The 22,882-nt window shown below is 39.8% G+C and overlaps 1 protein-coding gene across 2 annotated transcripts in view; it reads left to right on the top strand.

Moving 5' to 3' along the window:
- TMEM104 (transmembrane protein 104) overlaps positions 1-22,882 on the top strand; it is a 75,469-nt gene that overhangs the window by 7,138 nt on the left and 45,449 nt on the right. For both annotated transcript variants that reach the window (XM_082211096.1, XM_082211097.1), the window contains exons 3-8: positions 1,353-1,474; positions 6,344-6,425; positions 6,800-6,896; positions 7,524-7,604; positions 16,253-16,352; positions 17,223-17,331. In XM_082211096.1, coding sequence (XP_082067222.1) covers positions 1,353-1,474; positions 6,344-6,425; positions 6,800-6,896; positions 7,524-7,604; positions 16,253-16,352; positions 17,223-17,331 — 591 coding nt within the window. The remainder of the gene's footprint in view (positions 1-1,352; positions 1,475-6,343; positions 6,426-6,799; positions 6,897-7,523; positions 7,605-16,252; positions 16,353-17,222; positions 17,332-22,882) is intronic.

Consider the following 22,882-nt stretch of genomic DNA (forward strand, 5'->3'; position numbering starts at 1 on the left):
AAGCAGCTGTATACTGAGTGTCACCATTAGTTCATCTGCTTCGGTGCTGTCTGAATTGGCTAGTAGTTGCTCTCCAGGGTTTCAAGAAGAAATCTTTCCCAGCTCCACTTGGAGATGCTAGGGTTTGAATCTGGAGTCTTTTACATTCAGATATTGTCATCTGTCACTGAGCTGCCACCTTAATTACCCATTGTGGTTCTGACTTACCAAATCTACTCATACATGAGTTCTTCATGCTATGTTTTAATACAGAACTCTTTTAGTTATGAGGGCACTGCCCCCCAAATAGTAATGAATCTTGTTTTTGCTGCAGATAGAGCCAGTGTTGAACCTACAGGATAAAGCAGATTAAAAATAGAAATTGTGGAACCTGAACCCCTTGAGGTAGTTCCATTTTAGCACTTTGTGCTGTGGGGAGGCAAGTAGGTTTTTACTAAACGAAAGAGCAAATCTCTTTTGCTGTTATTATTAATGTAATATTCTTCAATAAACAAGAATAATGCCTGGTCTTAGCCTGCCATTTAAATGTAAGAACTGAGGCAGGAAATAATTCAGAATAGCTCTTCTTAAGGGTTGATTTTACTGTCAACAAGCTTATCATGCAGATATTCCCATTCCTTAACAAGATTCCTCTGGTGTCCCAATAAGGGAAAATTTCCATCTGCTTCACTGCTAAATATACTTGGGAGGAAAATTACTTGTCAGACTCCTGTTTGGCTAATAGTTGGCAAGCTGTGGAATGCTCTTTTATACCTCACATCCTATATTGGCTCCTCATGGGTGAAGTTGAGTAACTGTACCACCCTTCCCCCTATAAAAAAAACCTCAGCCTCTCTGCAACACCTTTAGTTTCAGAGAATCTTTCCTTTGGAGTTAGAAACATGGCAAGTCAGAGAACTGCATAACTTGAGTAAACATGATGTTTTGAGGCTATGTCCTTTCACCAGTATGTCTGGTCTTTCTGCTTAACTCTTTCTATGTGAAGAAGGAGATTTTATCTGTAATCTCCCTCATCCTGAAGGCTTAGGTTGGGAAAACAAGAAATAAATTATTGGGCTATTGGAAAGTTGTGGTTTGCATAGGTTTTTTGTTGTTGTTTTTTAAACCCAGCTGTTAATATTTCTAAGGCCAAACATTAAACACTGCCTAACTGTGTAAGTATGAGCTAAAAAGCATTTCTTTACTGAGACGATAATATTTTCTATAAAACTGCACCATCATAGTAGCCGTGTTGGTTTGGATTGCCTATGGAGGCTGCTGCTTTCTGTCCATTTTGGGATTGCTAGCCAAAGAGTCTTTTTTAACAACTAAAAGTCACATGATTTTAACATTTATGATTTCTTTAATTGCAGGTTGGCCTGGTTTACATGTTCAATCTCATAGTTGGGACTGGAGCTCTGACTATGCCAAAGGCCTTTGCCACTGCTGGTTGGCTTGTCAGCCTCATCCTAATAACGTTCTTGGGATTCATGAGGTAAGAGTTTTCTGAATGTCAATTTCCATTAACAATCTACTGGGAACTTGTAAATCCCAAACGTATCACTTGTATCTAAGTAATACAATCCATTTGTCACCCAGCCACTGTGATTTCAATAAGAAAGTTGTGCCTTGGCCTTGAGGGAGTGTTTTACAGAAGGCAGATCAGACAGTATTCTTACCTAGTTCCTTCCCCCACATGTGCTGAAGAGTAAGAATGCACTTTCCTCCCTGCCCATTTGGCACATCAGCCCTTGCCTCCATTGCCACCTTACATCCATACATAGGTGTTCTAATATGGGGTGCATTTGCTCGAGTTCTGTGGTCAGAGATTGGATATTTATTGCACATTCTGAGCCCACACATGTTGCACGTTAAATGTGAACACCCTGTTTGAACGTTATGTACAATAGCATCAGAGGCAAGACAGGTGATGCTTGGATGGACAGGGAGCAGAACTTGCTCTAGCTTCCTGCCACGTGTAGAATAGCAATCTGGGTACAGTCTGAATTTTATCCAATGAGGCCTAGCATCTGTCTCATTGATACCAGAAATTACTGGATACCTGCCCATCTTAAGATGGTAGGAAAGAGAGTTCTCTCTTCCTTCTATCCCATTTCTGAGTTTTCTGTCTGTGGCCAAGTCAAAAGGACTTTGCTCTTTTACATTTCCTCACACTTGATATTGTTATCTCTCATGGATTAGGATTGTCTTTTGCTTCTTAGAGGAATTATGTTTGTTAATAGTAGTGAAAAGCTGATGAAACTTTAACGTTGCAAAAGTCAAACCTCATCAAAACAACTTTGGTTGTAGAATAGGAGGTTAACAGGGACTACTGCCAGGCTTGCTCCTTGGCATCTTCCTCCCAGGCTTCATAGGAGCATGATTTATTCAGTAGCTGGATGATCTGAAATGGGTTGCTAGGTATCTTGAGCACAATTGGAAAAAAGATTTGTGAATCTGACCAAGCACAATATAGAGGCCAGTTGCAGACTTTTGAGGTGGTGGTGAGGGTATTTCTGCCTCCTTACCACTATTGGGTGAGCTGAATTGTGTCTAGCTAACCTTTCCTTGTTTTTTGTTTTGTTTGTTTGTTTGGTTTAGGTTATTAAATTCAGGCTCCTGGGCAGGAGCAGCTACCCTGGTGTGCGGAAAACTTGTTTGCTATGTCCTTTCCCTTTAGTTTCTGAGAACCAATATATAAAGCTGATTATTAGCTGATAGTGTGTAGCATATGCCCCACAATACTAAGGTGTCATTTTTCTGATTAAATGTAAAGCCTTGCTTTAACTTTAAAAATAAAATAAAAGGTGTGTGTGTGTGTGTGTGTGTGTGTGTGTCATCTTAATTGATAATCTACTATCCTGAATGTCAGGGATCCACAAAAGTCAGCTGATCTTTAGGGACCACAAGTCTCTCTTGGGTGACCTCCTTCTGTATGTCCAAGATTTGAGAGACCATTTCCCTCCCCTTGTGTTTCCACTGGAAAAGGGGTGCACTTACTGCAATTGGGACACGGGTGGCGCTGTGGTCTAAACCACAGAGCCTAGGGCTTGCCGATTGGAAGGTTGGCAGTTCGAATCCCCGCGACGGGGCGAGCTCCTGTTGTTCGGTCCCAACTCCTGCCCACCTAGCAGTTCAAAAGCACATTAAGTGCAAGTAGATAAATAGGTACCACTCTGGCGGGAAGGTAAATGGCGTTTCCATGCGCTGCTCTGGTTCTCCAGAAGCGGTTTAGTCATGCTGGCCACATGACCCGGAAGCTGTCTGCAGACAAACGCTGACTCCCTCGGCCTATAGAGCGAGATGAGCACTCAAGCCCAGAGTCATCCGCTACTGGACCTAACGGTCAGGGGTACCTTTACCTGTACTGCACTTGGGAGAAACAGACTGTATCCTTCCTTTGAAATCTGACACCCAGGAAATTGCATAAGGAGGGGTCAATCTTGCATATTTGTTGCAGCCTGCTTTGGGGATGGACGGAAGAAGCGAGATGCTCTCTAAAACTTGATGAGGAGTAAAAAAACTGACCCAGTCTCCTCTGTTGCAGAGGGATTGCTGGTGACACAACTAATGGTTATCTACCAAGGCCAACCTAAATTTTGTGGGCTTCTGATGAATGTGCCTGCTGCTTTAATTTGATGCAGTTATTTTATGTACTTTACTGTTCCATTGTAAAAGTATTGCCTTTCAACATTGGACACTCTCTTCCAGTGCCCTTTTACCCTGGGTTGAGACTGGATTGCTTTCATGTTGAGACATAATCTTATAAATTGCTTAACGTCTGTGGAAGGAAAGGCATTATAAAAGTGTAAGTTCTGTTGGATGGGAAGCATAAATCCTTGCAGTACCAGTGACTGAATTGCTTCTGAGGCTTTGTAAAAGAGATTATTTCAGAACCTTGAAGCCTGCCTGTAGCATTCTCTGTCTCATGCTTTGATTTCTTTTCCAATTCATTTCTTGATGCTGTTGGGATATGGGTTGGTATGCAATTACTGTATATATTTTGTATCAGCCTTGAAATGCTGCCCACTGGTGCCAAGTCGTTTGAGAATTTTTTACCCTGATCCTTCCATTCCTCTGTTTTGCACTTCTGGCTCCCTAATATCCTCTGGAGAATGCTCAGTGTAGTAAAAGAACATAGGGGAAATTATCCAGGCCCCTGGATGTTGCTTCTGTGCTTTAATCCTAGCAAACTAATTTCTCATTCAAACTTGATAAATGAGTTTAGTTGGTGAAGCAGTAAGAAACCATTTTTGTGGTTTAAGTAAGATTGATTGTAGTTTTTAGTAAAAATGAGAGAGAAACCTTAACATGGTCATCTAACTGGGGTAATGGCAATTCATTTATAAGATCAACAAAGCTAATGGGGAATGGGGACAACTGATTGATCACTCGCTCTCAGCTATCTTCCTGGCAGCTCTTGGCAAATGTTTTCAGTCCTTCACTTTTTAAATCTTTTAAGTGGTTCCTCTAACTCTGTCCAGCATTAGGTCTTTGAGTGCATTTGGGTACCCAAGTGATCTGTCTTTTAGACTGATATGGTTCTGTCAGTATCTTATTTGTTTATTTAAAGAATTTTGCCCCACTTTGCACTATGTATCTCAAAACAGCTTGTAGAAAAAATAAACATACATTATGCAATGAAGCTGAATGTCGGACTATTCAGGACAGGCAAAACAATGTATTTCTCCAAACAGTGCATAGTTAAATATGGAATTCATTCTAACAAGGGGCGGTTATGGCGACCATCTTGGATGCCTTTAAAAGATAATTAGACAAATTCATGGAGGCTAAGGCTATCAGTTGCTACTAGCCATGATGGCTATACTTTGCCTCCAAGGTCAGTGGAGTTGCTGGAAACCGTAGGAGAGGAAAATGTTTTTGTGTGCAAGTGCTGCTTGCAGACTTCCTTAAGGCATCTGGGAGAGCAGGATGCTGGACTAGGTGGGCTATTGGTCTGATGCAGCAGGGCTTTTCTTACGTTCTTACCTTGTTCAGATTATTTATTGGCCCTCATCCAGCCCACTACTGTGTCCAGGCATTGGTCCAGGTCTGCCTTTCCTGATTGAGATGCAATAGAAAAATATAGCTGGTTATCAGCATGGTAATGACACCTTGCCTCAAATTGCCTAATGACTGATCCCAATGGCTTCATATAGATGGCAAATAACGTTGGAGATAAAATAGTGTTCTGTGGTCTCTGCTTATAACCCAAATAGAAACGGAACCACTGTGGCATAGTGCTTCTGATACCCATTCCACATCACTGGTCCAGCAGGATACCATGCTCACTGGTTTTGAAAGTCACCTATAGATCAAGTAGAAGAAGCAGGGCCACACATTCATCATGGCGACCAAAGCTTTTTAGTCCCATGCACCTTAGCTGCACCTTTCATCCAAGGCACTAAATCTCTTATAGCTACCATCTTGCACCTTATTATAGATAGCGGAATTGTCCCCCATGACTGCCCATGACCATCCTGCTGTAATTGATGTATAGTGAGATGTCCTATGAAATGTGCTTATCCTATAATTTATTACTCCAGTTAGATTCAGTTCTGCAATTCTTGAGATTTGGGGATATAATCCACCAAGATTTGTGCAGCAGAAATTTCATTAAAATGAATGGGAGTAACATAAGAACAGAGACATGAATTTATGCAGCTCTTTTTCATTTCAGTTAAGGTTGTTCAGAATATGCTCCTGGTAGCATACAACACTTGTGCACTGGTCTTTCTGCTTTCTTCAGTGCTGCCATGTGTGAGAGTCTTTGCTCATGTTAATTTTCTTTTGCCTTACCACTAAGAAAGTGTCCAGACATTATAGAGAGCAAGCAAATTTTCTTGCTCATGTGTCTACACCATTCATAAATAGAGAACAGGTAGAGAGCATTTCTTTAACATTAGATGAGTCCTCCAGTAAGGGGCGCTGAGCCTCCCTCCTAACTTGTCTTACATTTCTGCACTCCATCACTTTACACACTTTTTGTCCAACACAGCCCAGCCACAGTACCATAAGTGAGCTGGATTGTAGTGGAAAAGTCCCTGACCTGAAATGATGGAGGACAGGAAAATAAAAGTGTCTGCAGCAGTGCAGCATGGGGAGAATAAGACCAGCTCTCCAAACCCATCTGACTCTTTTGATATAAAAAATAGAATCTCTTCCATGCTTTATACATAAACAGGGCAGATGCAAGAACAACAATTGTGTGACTGCCCATACTGTGTACAGTCATGCCCTTAATCCCCAATTTTGTTTACACTTTGCACCTTAGAATATATAGGTTAAAGACTGTGTAGGTGGGGATGGAATATTGCAACCCATTGTTATTAACCAACTGGTACTTTTACCATTTTTCTGCCAGCTACATGACCACAACTTTTGTAATGGAGGCCATGGCTGCTGCAAATGCCCAGCTTCGTTGGAAGAGAATGGAAAAGCACAAGGTTTGTGTGGCATTTCATTTGGCTGCTAATTATTTTTCTTCATAGCTATAAAATCTCAGTGGAGCAGCTCTGTTTTCATTTCATTTGTTATGTGTTTACCCTTAAAATCTGGCTGTAGATTCTGCACCATGTTGCAAAACTTGATTCATCACAAACTTAGCCATTTTGTCCCTGGCACTGGGATGGATGCTCAGCCTTTTGGTGGACCAGCTTGAAGCTATAAGCATGCCAGAAGGCTTTCAGTTGGAGAGGTTTAGTCTTTTTTCCAGCAAGTAAAGACTCCTCTTTTTTTACCTCTTGACATTCTGTTTCTTGTCAGAATTCTGAAATTATTCTATATTTTGAACACTTATGCTTATTTCTTACTCTTCTAGGATGATGATGAGGATTCTTCATCTGGTGTTTCTGATAGTGATGTTCTTCTTCCTGAAGGCTACGAGCGATCAGAGACACGACCTATCCTATCTCTTCGTAAGTATCTAGCAAGAAACTTTTCTCACTCCTATGAGTTGCTCTTCAGTGCAGAGAACAAATGAGAAAGTTAGACACAGCCTACTTTCCCTGTGTCTTGTATACACATGCACATGTAGTAGCTTTCTGAGAAACACAATACTAGCATTTTTACAATTCAAGAAAACTAGTTTATCAAGGTACCAAGCCACTGGCAACCCTGTTTTCTCCCTAGCCTTGCTTCCACAGGGTTTCAGTGACACAAAATGTACAACTGAAAACCCCCTGAACCTTTTTTATATGAAATCATTTGTGAGTTGCCTTTCAGACCAAAATGTTAACACTGAGCCAGCATCTTAACTTACAACAACCTATAGCCTTGCAAGTAAAATCCCAAATGTAATAGTTTGCAGAGTTTTATTCGTCCTTTTGCCTTGCATGTACAGTACCTGATTTGTAGGGGGGAGGGAAATCTCAACTGTTATAAAGTTTCCTTTTCTGGTCTCCTGCAGGCAATTATTGTTATAAGCAACACAGGAAAGTGTTAATTTACATGTCTGAGCAAGATGGAGAGAGAACAGGTTGTGGCTTGAGCGGGACCCATCTTTGAGATGTAGGCTAAGAGTTTCCTTCCCTCTAACCCTGCAGAGAGACGAGGAGCACCTAACGTTTTTGAAATCACTGAAAGGGTGGAGATGGGTCAGATGGCATCCATGTTCTTCAATAAAGGTAACTACCTCCAAGCCACGAAGGCTCTTATTTCATATTATGTATATTTGGTTGTTTTTTATTTAGCCTAGCTTTTGTCAGAATCTCTTAGTAGTTGGTTTTTTTTTTTGAGGAATGACAGTTTCAAGTGAAAACTACATGTGCGAACCATAATAGGAATCACCCACTTTTCCAGAGTGTTTCTGAATGGTTCCTAAAGCCTAAATGTCAAGTTTGACACCCCACCCCATGTGAATATATAACTTCTTTTAAATAGGGATATTTAAGGCTTTTTGTGGTCCCAAATCTGCTTGAGATACTGAATACCTACTTCTCCTGGCTACTAATCATGTCTGGAGGTGGAGAAACAGGTACCATCTTGTCTGTGTGTTCATGTATTTTGGCTTCAAGAGACATAGTCTCACTTAAAATAAAGTTTTAAGTGCTTGTAGTTTTAAAGAAAAGATTGACATGTGACACTAATCTATCTTTCTGTCTCCGAGTGTAAATAATTATCTTTGATAAGGCTTGAATTTTTTTAAAGGAATGAATATAACACATCTGGACTGGCAGTAGAAAGATAGTCAGCTGAAGAACTTTGCTGTACATAAATGCCGTATTAAATAGTCTCAAAATGTTTACTAATATGTATTGTGCTCCAGGTAACAATTTTTGTAGTACCGTTAAAGGTGCTGAACATTTTCCATATCTCTAATGTGCTGTACTCCTCATCCTGGATAAAAGCAAATAGTAATTTAAATTGCATCCTATTTGCACTTTTGCACTCTTTCATTCTCAAAGAAACCACTGAAGTTCTTAAGCAATGGTAGAGCTACTTGACATAGGAGTTAGGGTTTGGGAACTGGAGCTGGCAACTATTAAATTTTTTTACTGTTGGGTGTATTTCAATATGACAGAAGGAACTTGGTTTTGGGTTTGGTGTTAATGAGGCTTGTTGAGAGCAGTACAGATAAAATAAACCTGTGAGTGACATCCTAGTGAGTGGGTAGGTTGTAAAGATGCAGCCCAATTACAGATTCATTTGAATACTTAGCCCAGATTGAACTGCTAGAGATATGAACCGCTTGCCTTGAATGGTATGCTAGCATTCTGTTTTAATTGCTGTGATGGATAACTTCACCCAGCAGAGGGTGCTCAGGTCACATGTGTGAATTCAGAACAGTAGTAGTTGAATATTATTTAATTATTTAATTATTCAACTTGTAATTCACACAAAACCTTCATTCTTTAGTTTTCCCTTTACCATAAGTAGACCATGCTGTCAAGTTCCTTCTTTTAGACGAGAGAATGTGAATATTGAATAATTACAGTAGGTTTGGTGAAAGAAGCCCCCCCTCAAAGTCATGGATACCTGTATTTCCACGATATTTGCTTCTGTTCTGTCTTATGTGTTAAGTGACATCTTTTTTTTTTTAAAAAAAATAAATTTTATTGATTTTCCATACAGTTATACATTTTTATCCAAAATACAACAAATTATCTCTGTTTTGAACTTCCTTCAGCATCTCTGACAATCATCCGTATTTATAACTTTAGTTACACATTCCCTTCTTTCGTATTGCCGTTATACTTCCCTGCTCCCCCTATTTCATATTAACAATACTTCTCTATTTTTACAGTGCCTCTTGAAATCCCACTAGCGTTGTGTTCACGCCACATATGTTTTTCAGATAATCTACGAACTTTTCCCAGTCTTCGATGAACTTTTGGTCTTTGGTGTATCTGATTTTCCCAGTTAATTTATCCAATTCTGCATAGTCTGTCAATTTCAGTCTCCATTCTTCTATCGTCGGTATTTCCTCTTGCTTCCATTTCTGGGCCAACAAGATTCTGGCTGCCGTTACTGCATATTGGAAGAGTTTACAGTCTTTTCTTCTTATATCCTTTCCTACAATCCGTAAAAGAAAAGCCTCCGGTTTTTTTACAAAAGTATATCTTAACATTTTTTTCATTTCCTTATATATCATTTCCCAAAAGCTTTTCACTTTCTTGCATTCCCACCACACATGAAAAAACGTCCCTTCTTTTTCTTTACATTTCCAACATTTGTTACATATCTTATACATCTTTGTATAAGATGTATACACACATTACAGGTGTGATGTACCATCTGTAAAACATTTTCATAACATTTTCTTTCAGTGTCATACATGCAGTAAATTTTATATTCTCTTTTCACAATTTTTCCCATTCATCAAATTGAATATTATACCCAAAATCTTTTGCCCACTGTATCATCTGTAACATCTTATATGTTATATGTTAAAGTGACATCTTGGTGCTCAGAGTTTTGAAAGCATCATGCAGGTTTCACAGATCCACAAGTACCTTGATAGTAATAGAAGTTAGCTTTCTGAGTATCTCTGAGCTCTATAAAGTAACTAGTTTCTGTATCAAGAAAAGTTGTGCAGAAAGTTTTAAAATGTCTGGATGGTGTCTGTGAAAGATCTTGAAATGGATTTTGGAGGTGGTCTTAAACCTGTAGCCTCCATTTGTGCCCTCTAGGTCTGATATTATTCTCATTTTCTTACCTCTGCTGCATCTCTTTCCTTGTCATAACTGTAATGCAACAGTAAGTCATCAATTTATGCAGATTTGGATAGTACAGGAAGATGAATTTTTTGATGGATCGCAGACCCTTGATGTGTCAAGAAAATTGGCTGTGCATGTTGGCAGACTGTTTTTGTACACACAACTTTTATGGATGAGGTGAAAGCCAATGTTTAATTAAACATGTATTAGAGCAGGCATAGGCAAATTCGCCCCTCCAGATGATTTGGGACTACAGTTCCCATCATCCCTGACCACTGGTCCTGTTAGCTAGGGATGATGGGAGTTGTAGTCCCAAAAAACATCTGGAGGGCCGAGTTTGCCTATCCCTGTATTAGAGTGACCAGCTTAGTGTTTAAATCCTAGAGAGTGATTTTGAAAGATAGGGCATGAAGATTGGCCGGAGACTCTTGGGTTTCAATCAGCACACTATTGTGGCCCCTTTTAAAAGTTGCTCGAGTCACTTGATCTCCTTCAGATAGGTGATAGTGAGGATTTCCATAGAGAGCCATTTCCCCAAACTTCTCACGTAGTTTTAAGAGGTTGCAGATCCCACAGATCATTTGATAGGCAAGATATTTTGATACTAGGCTTGAAGAGCCCCTTCATTTTAAAGCAGAGTTGGACAACCTGTGCCCTCTGGATGTTGTTTTAGTACTACTCCCCAAATCCCTAATCACTGGCCATACTAGCTGGGACCAATGGCAGTTGAGAGTTGAGAGAGCTAGCTGGGACCAATGACAGTTGAGAGAGCAATGTATGGAGGGCCACAGGTTCCCCAACCCTATTTTAAAGGCACCAAGTAGGCCCCATCATTCTGCCCAGACACTGAGGTCCAGTGCCGAGGGCCTTCTGGTGGTTCCCTCGCTGCGAGAAGCCAAGTTACAGGGAACCCGGCAAAGGGCCTTCTCGGTAGTGACGCCCACCCTGTGGAATGCCCTCCCACCAGATGTCAAAGAGAAAAACAACTACCAGACTTTTAGAAGACATCTGAAGGCAGCCCTGTTTAGGGAAGCTTTTAATGTTTAATAGACTATTGCATTTTAATATTCTGTTGGAAGCTGCCCAGAGTGGCTGGGGAAATGCAGCCAGATGGGTGGGGTATAAATAAATAATAATAATAATAATAATAATAATAATAATAATAATAATAATAATAATAATTATTATTATTATTATTATTATTATTATTATTATTATTATTATTATTATTATTATATTAATGGCTTCTGTTTACTACCATACATCTCCTGTTCTTACTTCATCTATTCATCTTTGTTTCTGGGCAGCTTGTCTGGTTTGTGTAGAAGCCTTTCTCCTCCAGTTGGTTTGGATGTCTTCGCCTCCCCTCTGAAGTGCCAGATCTTTTCAACTGTCCTAATTCTCTAATCCCATCCCTTCAGAACTCAACCAGGCTTACTGCAGTTAAGCATAATCAGAATTTGCACATGCATTCTTCAATGAACTATAGCAATTATTTGCTCTTAAGGGAGAACTTCTTCCTGCCCCATTCTGTGTATTATGTTGTTTTATTTGAACCCCCAAACAAGTCCGCGCAGTGACTGTATGCTAATGTTACACCCCGACCGCAACCTGGCAGGTTTGCTATTAGGGTCATGAGATTTATGCAGTACAGTCAATGAATAAGGCTTTCAGAGTTTCATGGCTAGGTGAAGATGTGTTGCGGCCCTGTTATACCTTCTTTTGAGAGTTATTGGCCTGTTAAAAGCAAAATCCTTGTTTTCACTGTATTCTTTGCTCATTTCCCTTGACTATCTTAACAATTTGACATGCTCTGGATCTGCAATCTTAAGAGTTGAGCTGTGTATAAATCTTCCACCTCTGACTTGTCTGCTTTCTGTAGGGAATAGATTTGCAGTCTTAACTCTAAGGAGAAAAAAGGGCCTCTGGCTGTGAAGGGAATCTGTTCTGAAGGATAGCTGGGTGCTCTTTATCAGGGATCCAGAAGTCATTTATTGTAATAATGGATTCAAGGCACATACATCATGTACCATCCTTGCAGGAAGTCATTGATCTTCCTGTTTTGTGTCCAGTAATGAAAGTATTGATCAATGAAGGTTGGTGGCAGTTTATAAAACAGAAACAACACTAAGTCTATCTGTAGGTGGAGAGGGTGGAGACTATTGGGTGGTGCTTTCACCCCAAATCCTCAGCTGAGATGTGTGCCTTGAATAAACAACATAGAAGTGGGTCTGAGATGTTCTGCAGAGGACAACAGGATTGGTTAAAATGTTGTGGTTTCAAATTGTTAGAAGCTTTAAAATATTTAAAATACAGATTATCTGAATAGTTTAAATGCTCTGAGCTACTGTGGCTAAGGCACAGGCCTTTATTTTGCCAAACAAATGAAAGCAGTACATTCAACTTTTGTTTCCTACAGAGTTCCTAGTGTAAATTAGATGTAAGAGGGCTGTAGTCAAGTGACCTAGCAGCTCGGGCACCATATCTGTTGGTCTGATGGCAACAGTGAATAATAGGAATTCTTCCTTCCATCCCCTTCACTGTGTCCTTTTACCATGTTCATTTACAAGGTACTGTTTAGGCATTGATTGATAATCATTTGGGGAAACCAATCTCTTGAGTTGTGGTGACCTTTTCAAGCATTTGTTAAAGCATGCTTCCTTTCAGCTTTTTCTTCATAGATGTCAACACTTTAAAAGAAAGATCTCGCATCTCTTAAGACAGAATTTTCCTTTGCTTGCTAGTATTCCATGAAGCCCAAATGTCATATATCTTTTTACTGATGCTGAAAAAAAATATATACTATAACTTTTCTGTTTTTTTATTTTATTTACCTATTTTATATATTGGTAAATAAAAAGTTGTGTAAAGTGAGTATAATTTCCATATTTTATTTTGTTTGATATTTACTTAAATTTGACATTCTGGATGTGACACTTAAAGCTGCTATCCTTTACACAGTTATTTGGGAGTAAGCCCCATTAAACCTATTGCATCTTATTTCTGAGAAAACATGGTTAGGATTGCTGTGTTGGACTTGGTGTCACTTTGTATTACGAAAAACTAGCTGTGGACCTAATTTTGGAGTCACTACTGTGGATAAATGATGGCACAACTCACTGCACTGATGTACATACATATTGGATATGATATGAGGACACCTAATTTTGTTAAGCTTTCTTCACCCTTTTTCTTCTGTCCCATTTATCCAAGTAATGCTGAGATACTCACTCCTATTTAAATGTAAGGAATAGCTGTGATCTCATTTCTCAATCTTTCCCAATATTAAATGTACTCTTCTGGAGGCTCTGTGATGAATTAAAGGCACTATTAATGCCTTTCTGAATATGGGAAAAATATTTTCGGCTGCAGTCTTTTGCGATCCTCTCCTTGTAGTCAGTTATTGATGTAGTGTAGGGATGGGGAACCTGTGGTCTTCCAGATGTTTTTGGACTCCAACTCCCATCAGCCTGAGCTACTATTGCCAGTGTTGATGGGAGTTATAGTCAGCCAACATCTGAAGGGCTACAGGCTCCTCACTTCTGGTGTAATGAATAATTGTTTTCTTTACTTAACAAATTATTTTCCTCCCTTGGTCAGAAGGTTGTTGCAAACTGGTTTGCACTGTTTTCTTTTCACATGTTTTTTGAGATATGAATTTGTGTTAAGGCTTTGACATTGTAACTTCCAGGACATGTGAGTTCTCCCTGGTGTTCAAAGCAGAATTCTCATATCTCCCCCACAGATATTTGCACCTGTAGTTCATATATCTCACTGTAGAGGAAGAAATAAAAAATGGTGATCATATGGATCTTTCTGGAGACTTTGGTTCTCTTTTAAATGGCTAAACATGAGGTGGGCTGTCCTTTAGGTCATCTGGGATCTGTCACAGGGAAATTCTCTGGATGACACAAAGAAACTCAGAGAATAGGAATGGCAAGGCACTTCTGATCTCCTCACAGATGGCCACACCTAAAGTCACTTTTAGGCCTTGTACTGTCATAAAGCACAGCTGTGAATTGCTGTAAAGCTTCTATTTTTCTAGTAGCAGTGGTGCCACAACAATTTAGGTATCAATATATGGCTCTGTTCTGTTGCCAAGCTCAAAATCCTGTGTTAGATTGCATCATAAAACACTCCACCATAACAGCTGAAGCATTTTGTATGGTGGAGCTGCTAGTGTAATGTGCAGTTAGAAGTTGTGCGCCAAAATTCTAGATTAGATTAGTATTCCTGTCAAGCTCCTTTATTTTTTGCTTTCTTACAATATTCCTGTCTTCTCTCCTTTTATACGAAACAATGCGTGTTTTGTTTCCTTGTCTCAGCGGCCTTTGGAAATGAAATCTGTTCAGATTGAGGCATTCAGTTCTATTTCTTTTAAGTCAAGCTGGTGCATTTTGGCACCTCTTTATCCTTATTGATTTCTACTCATCAAAGCAGAGTTTGTTTGCCTCCCGGTAATTCTTTCTGTCTGAAACTATAAAGTCTGTCTCACCTGCGTCCTCTAGAGCAAGGGTATGGTGGCAGTGAATATTTTCCTTGATAAAACGGAATATAGGATAGGGAACATTTTATGGCGGGGTGGAGAATATTTTTCAGTCTGGGGGGTCGCATTTTACTTGTATACATTAGGCTAATTTACACTCACTCACACGTCTGTATGCCCTCCAGCTAGTCCAGAAAGGCACTGTTCAGTGCCATATTCCAGCCATGCCAAAGCACTCAAGGAGGGAGCCAAAGCAGAGTCCGTGAGGGGCATGGCAGGGGAGGGGGTGTCACATGAAAATAGCCCGGTATAGTGGCTTGGTGGAAGGCATTCTTGGCCCCTGGGCCTGAGGTTCAGCACTCCTGTTTTATGGGATGCAAACTTTGTGGAAGTAGAATTGCATCTGGTTTTTAAATGGAGCTACTATAGAACTGGTTAGGTTAATGCAGGCATTTGATTACATATCTGCAGGGTAAGGAAGTCTGAAGCAGGAAAGGCCAAGTCATCTTTGCAAAATACCTTCCTTCTGACTAATATTGGTTACCATTGTTTGCTGTGAGATAATGGCTGGTTTTAAGCACCTTGTTTGTGCTCTTACATTACACAATGCACTGTATCTGAGGTTGCCCCTAGGCCTAGCTCAGAAGCTCTAGCTGGTACAGAAATATCTGCATGGGCTGCTCATCATTAGGGCTTGCCGATCAGAAGGTTGGCGGTTCGAATCCCCGCGACAGGATGAGCTCCTGTTTCTCGGTCCCTGCTCCTGCCAACCGAGCAGTTTGAAAGCACGCCAAAGTGCAAGTAGATAAATAGGTACCCCTCTGGCGGGAAGGTAAATTGCGTTTCCGTGCACTGCTCTGGTTTTCACCAGAAGCGGCTTAGTCTGTCTGCATACAAACACCAGCTCCCTCAGCCAGAAAAGCGAGATGAGTGCTGCAACCCCAGAGTCACGACTGGACTTAACTGTCAGGGGTCCTTTACCTTTTTTATATTAATTGATGAAGGGCTCAACACCATAGGTCCAGGGTGCCTCAGGGACCACCTTGACCCTTTTATTTCAGTGCAGTCACTGAGATCATATGTAAGAGCATCATGTGAGATGGTGAGGCTCATTTGACGTAGACACAGAACTGAGCCTTAGAGATTCAGCAGGCACCTTCTATACTAATGTTTCAAATGTTTGCTTATGAAGACAGTTAAGAAACATTTCCCCTAATAGTGAGATGGAGAACTGTTTTAATTTTTGTGTGGTTTTTATTGTATTATAATTGTTGTAAATGGTTTTGTTATCTTTTATGAAAATACAGTATACAAATATTTTAATAATGTTGAAAATGCATGCTTATACAGCTACGTTAGTCTTAGACAACTGGACTGCCCCTCAGGAACTCTGTCCTGGCAATTGGTAGGGCTGATTTTTTTTACAAATGAAGATCATTCAACTAGGTGAAATGAACAAGGTGTTGCCAATAGAGTCATGAAATGTTTTCCCCAGAAGCCTTTTTGCAGCACAGCAAGTTGAAGTGGTGATCCACAAAAGGTTCCTAGATAGATCCTGGTGTAAAAAGTGAAACTACAGGAACAGACTGGTCTAGTCTAAACCTATGTTTACTATTCCCTTTATTTACAGTGGGAGTCAACTTGTTCTATTTCTGCATAATCATCTACCTCTATGGTGATTTGGCGATATATGCAGCTGCTGTCCCAGTTTCTCTCATGCAGGTGACCTGGTGAGTGTGCTTTCGGTGGCAATATTTTGCAAGCAGCAGTTTCTTGCTGAAATGTCGGAGGATTGCATAACCATTTCACGTTGATGGCTCTGGCAGAAGATTGACTTGCTGGTTGTAATTAATAAATTTAAAGTATTTCTACCTCACACTTCAAACTAATTTTCCAGAGTGGGTTACATTGTTCTGATGTAATTTGACAGTGCTTAGCATATTGACAAAAACTAGGTCTAGGGGCTAATTTGTGAGTTACTTCTTTATAGGGCTGCAATGCTTACTTGATTGATTTTTTGATTAGATTATCAGAAGGTGCTGCTGACTAATTGGGCAGCAGATTTTACAATGGTCTAAAATAATTTTAATGCCTGTATTTACAAAAAGCATGAATGACAGGTGCCACTATAGAACATACATTCCCCCTTCTATCCCACACAGCCGGGAATGGGTATTCTAAGACTAGGAGCCTGATACAAAAATAGCCTTTTCTTCAATACTGTTGTTGATTCATACACAAACTAATCTGGCTTTATTCAATGAATTACAAGTTATATGATTAAATGACTACTATTTCTTTAATCAAGAAACACTTCTATTTTTTAAAATGTCTACATATACCTTACATGCCAAATCTATAAGGTACAGTGTTGAAGAATGTGGAGTTCTTGATTGACCGAGACTCCACATGGTGTGTGCTGTGTAAGGGGAAATTCTCCATCATCCTTTAAAAAAGCGTGGGGAGGAATAGGTGCATGGGTGTAGCCAGGATTTATGGATGGGGAGAACCTCAATTAAATGTTTTTAATGAGGGGCAGCTGCTATGCCCATGCATAGGTGCATTAACTGTGGTCTGCTTTTGCTTCTCCCTCTTGTCAGTAGTGTGACGGGCAATCATTCATGCAGTGTTGAAGATGGTACTAAGTATAATGACACAGACAAGTGCTGGGGACCAATCAGAAGGATTGATGCTTATAGAATTTATCTGGTGAGTATCTCCTGCGCCTGGGGGAATTTTACATCCTTAATTAAATAACTGATTCTGAAGGGATGCTTACTGGGTGATACCCAGTATTAGTCATACCCATTGAAATCTGTGAACTGCTGAGTGAACTGCTGTGAACTGCTGAGTGAGATCAAATGTAGCACAAGCAGGCATTCATGTATGCAATGGGGTTTCTCCTTCCTTTCTTACACCCGAAATCTGCTTTGCAGGGTTGGGGGGCTGTAGGGGTTGAAAACATGCCAGAAGTCCCATTGCTCAAACAAGCAGACATCATAGAATGCCACCTATAGGTTTCAGTGGGTCTACCCTAAATATGACTTTGTTTGATTTAAATTTTATTGGTGATAACCATCTACTCTTGCTGATAGCCCCTTCCCTCTCCTTTTCCTGCTGGACACTTGTTACCCAAATGTTGAAGATGGACTTAGTAGCCTTCAAGGTTTGTCATTCTTGTCTTGAAAAGCAGTCCATCCAACAGTGAATGGGTTCTTGTTCACTGTGCTGCGAAACAAAAATGAATTTGACATTGCTGCCACGTTGTGAATTCTGGCTGTACTTACAGTATGATGTCCTGTTTAGTTGCTCACTTAGATTCCCTCCAATAGTTTTCCTCCTGCTTTGCTGCTTTTTCTGTGTGTTGCAATAAGCAGCTGCATTGCTGGTGAAATGATGATAATCTTACAAGAATTTATAGTTTGTATCAGAAACCACTCTGAAGAATCTTAATCCTTGTTTTCTTTCAATTTCATGGTATGTGTATGTGCACAAGATTAGTTTCCTTTTACTTGTGAGTGCTTCAAGTGTTTATGTAGTTCTGTGTCTTATATGTAGGCAGATTCCTCACAAATGCCTCTTTATCAGGAAACGGGTCTTTTTAATTTACCTTTTTATTAGCCTTTTTTTTTAGTAGTATTCCAATATACTACTAAATTACAATAGAATTTTCTCTGTTCTGTGATAGAAAAAAGAAACTGCATGTTTTAAAGCATCCATGTCAAAGGAACCTGCTTTGACATAAGTGGCAGATAGCTGATTGCATCTAAGCACAAAATAATAATAATTGGGATAGGAAGTGGGGGGCAAGGACAAGTAAATTAAAGGAATTCTCTCTTACTGAACAATAAAACCAACCAAAGTACTGTGGAACTAGAGTTATGGATAAAAATAAATATTGCAGTTGAAGGCTGAAGGTAAACATAACTGCTGGCAATGAGGAAGTGACCCAGAGCAATATATTCAGTTTTCATTTGACTGTGCATGTACATGTTGGGGTTTTTGTGAGTGCTGACTGGATCAGTTCCCTGAGCAGCACACTTCTCCTCCCCCCCCCGACCGCCGCCACTCAGTAATAATGTTGAAGCAGGAGTTAGGCCTTAGGAATATTAGCAAATGTCACAGCCTGGTTAATTATTTAAAAGAAATATTATTGCTTTATTAAATTGCGTCTAGGCCTATTTCTTCAGAATTTCTGCATGATTGAAGATTTTCTCAATGAATTTCAGTAACTCTGACCCACCAGAAGGAGCTCATCAGGAAAGGCAGACATGCATTAATTACTGTCTGTATCTCCCATTTATTGCACCTGTAATTCATAAAGCCAGAGATTTAAAAAATAATAATATTGTGACTTTCGTAGAAACAGAAGGTTTATTGCTCTGGGTGTGCAAATTCTATGACACAATTTTGGTGTCTTTGTTTTGGATTTGAACAATGCTTTATTATTTGTCAGGTCCACAGCAGCATTGATTCTTTCTCTTTTACTAGATCAAAGTGTCAGTTCAAATTTACCAGTGTCACATAGCCTGGTTGTCATTTCTGTATTCTATGTAGTGTCTAGCACATCACTAAATGAATGTGGAAGAATAATCAGAAGAGCTGGTAAACTGTAGATCAGCAATAGGTGCTTTACTCTGAATTTGTCTTTCTTCTGTCATTTTCAATGTCTCTGCCATGTCACTTAGATTGTTCAGATTACTCTACCCCAGCAAACCCTGCAACTGCTTTGGAGATGGGCCTTGGGTCTGACACATAGGAACTTAAGAAGAGCCTGCTGAATCAGGCCAATGGTCCATCTCGTCCAGTATCTAGTACTCGCAGTGGTCAACCAGATGCTTAAGAGAAGTCCAGAGACAGGACCTGAGCACAACATGGGGCTGGGAAGGTGGGGTTGCTAGGGAAATGGGGAGAAGAAGTTAAGGAGGCAGCTGAGTGATAGAGACAGAAGGTGCTCTGGACATCTTTTTAATTTAAACTAATAGTGGCATGAGTAGCAATACTTCTCTTCCCCCCACCCTAAGAAAGAAAGATGTTAGCTCTGATCTAGAAAGCCCTTTGATACATGAAATTACTTTTAAACGCACTCACTTTTAAACTGGCAGCGGTTGCTTATAGTGGGCTGTTACTGAGGTTTCATCCATGTTTGTATGGAGACTTGGTTGACTGCTTGTTGGATGGCATGGAGGACCACATCTAAAAATAGCAGACTTGGAAGCCCTGTCATGTTGGCCCCCTGGATTGAGGCTATTGAGATATGTTTATGCAGAAAGTGAGAGTATGTAGGGATGGACCTCGAAGCTTGGCTAAATTCTTGAATTATTTTCAGTCTGCATTTTTTTTATAATATGTCTGCTCTACTCAAGGCAGCTTACATAAATTAAAATCACTGTGATTATTTAAATAGGAAACGAGGTGGTAAGGGAACACCTAGTTACTATAAATTAATTCACATATCCAGGGCTTGATGAGCTGCAGCCAAAGATACGAAAGGAGCTTGCAGATGTAATCTCTGAGCCTCTTTGTACAATGTTTGAGAATTCTTGGAAAACAGGTGAGGTCCCTGCAGACTGGAGGGCGGGCAAATGTTGTCCCCATCTACAAAAAACAAAACAAAAAAGAAGACTCTGGTAACTACTGACTGGTCAGCTTGACACCGATACCAGGAAAGGTTCTAGAACAGATAATTAAATGGTCTGTCTGTGAGCTGTGATTACTAAGAATCATCATGGGTTTCTTAAAAACAAGTCATGCCAGAGGTTAGATAGCTATCTGTCATTGATGCTTTAGTGGAGAATCCTGCATTTTGGGGGTTAGACTAGATGATCCCCAGAATCCTTTCAAACTCTACAATTCAATGATTCTATGACAAAATAAATCAAAAGTAGAAGGGAAAAACATCAAAGTATATGCATTGACCATTCACCTTTTTGTGCATGTAAGTTTGTTTATGGACTGAACATATGCAGAAGATAACTTGCTTTCTAAAGCATTTTCCAACAGCGGGTCTCATATTTTCTGAACTTCTTCCATTGAATCTGTTGTGTAGAAAGTAATAGATCCTTTTAAGTAAGCTAATTACAGTATGGGGAGAGAGAAATATTGAAAGACCAATGCTAAAGTCCTTTACTTTGATATTCCATTGAGTCTGATGTGATTTCCTTCCTTCCTAGTATACTGTGTAGTCTAAGATAAATTTAACTTCCATCTGAAATTACAGGTTTTTTAAGGCCTGTGGAATTTGTATTCTCTCTTTCTGTGTATTCTTTCCATTGCTCCCTGTGACCTTTAGAATTCCAAATGACACTGTGATAGATTATTTGAATTTTACATTTTATGCATTTTCCTCATATGTTTGGATTATGTATTTTTCTGTTTATGTACTGTAAACCACCCTGTGATCCTCTGATGAAAGTTAGTATAGAAATTAAATAAATATTAATAATAATGCAGCCAAAAAAATGGAAAAGAAATGCCACAAGATCTTTGCATCCTTAGAATTATTTGCAGTTTTAAAACAAATCAGTGGTATCCACTGATACTGGATTAATTGGGCAATTTTCATCCTAGAAAAGCCTTCTGTCTCCCTCCCAATGTCCCTGTTTGTCTTTACTCCCCTCCCTTTCAGTGCAGTAATAACTTTCAAACACTGTATCTCGGAGCTGGGAAAGAGGAGGAGTGAATGACTGACATAAAGTCCTATTTCATGGTTTAATGTCCCAAAAGTCCTCTGGAAATGGTCTCTGTTCCCGTGCTTCAAGAATGGAAGTTGAATGCCATGTACGTAATGAGAATATTTAGGCAGATTAAGTTGCTCTCTGATGAGTTGCCTGCCTGTGCAGCATTTTTAATATTGCTCTGCAGACTCCAGCACACCTAAGTGGCTACACTGTCTGCACACAGTCTGTGGGGCCTGCATTAACCTTCGTCCTGCACAAATTTTACTGTTACCTCATCTCTCTTGTAAATTACCTCTGAAAGTACAGCCTTGCAAAATAAACAGGTAATGGAAAATGTTGTTGAGATGCTTAAATCAGTCTCTCCGCCACCCCACCCCGCAGCCCCATTATGTTATTTGAGGCTCTTCTCTGCTTCTATTATTTTGGAAGACAACAGAAAGGTTTTGAAGTTGAACTATTCATTCATGGTACATTATCAATATGTTCTTTGTAATTCAGCCTAGGAGATTGGGTGACAATTATATTTCATCCAGTGACCATGGTAATGTGAAATATTTATGGTTTAAGCAAATAACTTACAGTCTCACATTGTTTTCTGGTAGCTGAGTCTCATCCTCTAAAGCCAACATGATATGATTCTCTTAATTGCCTTGTAACAAGAAAGATTTGCACGGCTTCATCGCTCCTTACATACTCTTTGCATGTTACAGTTGAATTCCTTTTTTAGTGCAAGCCACAGTTTGAAACATGATTAGAAGCTGATTTGCAATCCTGGTTTGTAGGTGCAATCCATAGTTTGTCAGTTTGAATATAATGCTGACAACAGTTTGCCCCATAGAAGAAGTAATTGAATGGTTCTGATCAGGTTAAAGCTAGAGCATGGCTTTCTTATGTATTGCCAAAGCCATGCTTTGATATCTTAAAAGATCCCCGAATTGTCATAAACCATGTTCTGGGTCTAAAAAGGATATAGACTAGTTGTTTGGTGGTTCAATCATATCTTTTGAAATGGCACACCCGGATCTTTGCTACATGTTTCTGAATAAAGTGAGCCACTTGTATTATGCATAAGCTGGTTTTGATTTATGCTTTCACCGTAATAATGAAACTATGTGTGTACTGTACATTATTTTATACATTCTATGGATTACAGATGTGCAATAGCACTCATATTGCTAGAATAGAGACAGTTTTAACTGGAGCAATAAGTAGCTATCCAGAGGGTTGGAGCCAGGATGCAGCACAATAATTGTAAGCATCACCTCTGCTCTCCACCCAAACAGCTTTGCTTTCCCCCTCTGCTGTTCATCTACCTTCAGGGCACAGACGGAAAATGACTGAAGCTCCCAAGGAAGGGGAGGATAATACTGGTTTGGAAATAGGCTTTGCAGAAGGCACTCTCTCCCTCCTGGCTTTGTGCTGTTTTGAGACGTTCTGGTACATCTGTTCTTTTAGGGTTTGGGCTGAGACTGTTTAGCTAATCAGGACAGGAACTGGTATCTGTGCATACAGGTTCACAGATGCTGCAGCGTTACAGGGAGCCCAGCGGGTGCAGGCTGAGCGAAGATGGGAGCACAGAT

Source organism: Podarcis vaucheri, assembly GCF_965113315.1.
Source record: "Podarcis vaucheri genome assembly, chromosome: 2".
Taxonomy (NCBI): domain Eukaryota; kingdom Metazoa; phylum Chordata; class Lepidosauria; order Squamata; family Lacertidae; genus Podarcis; species Podarcis vaucheri.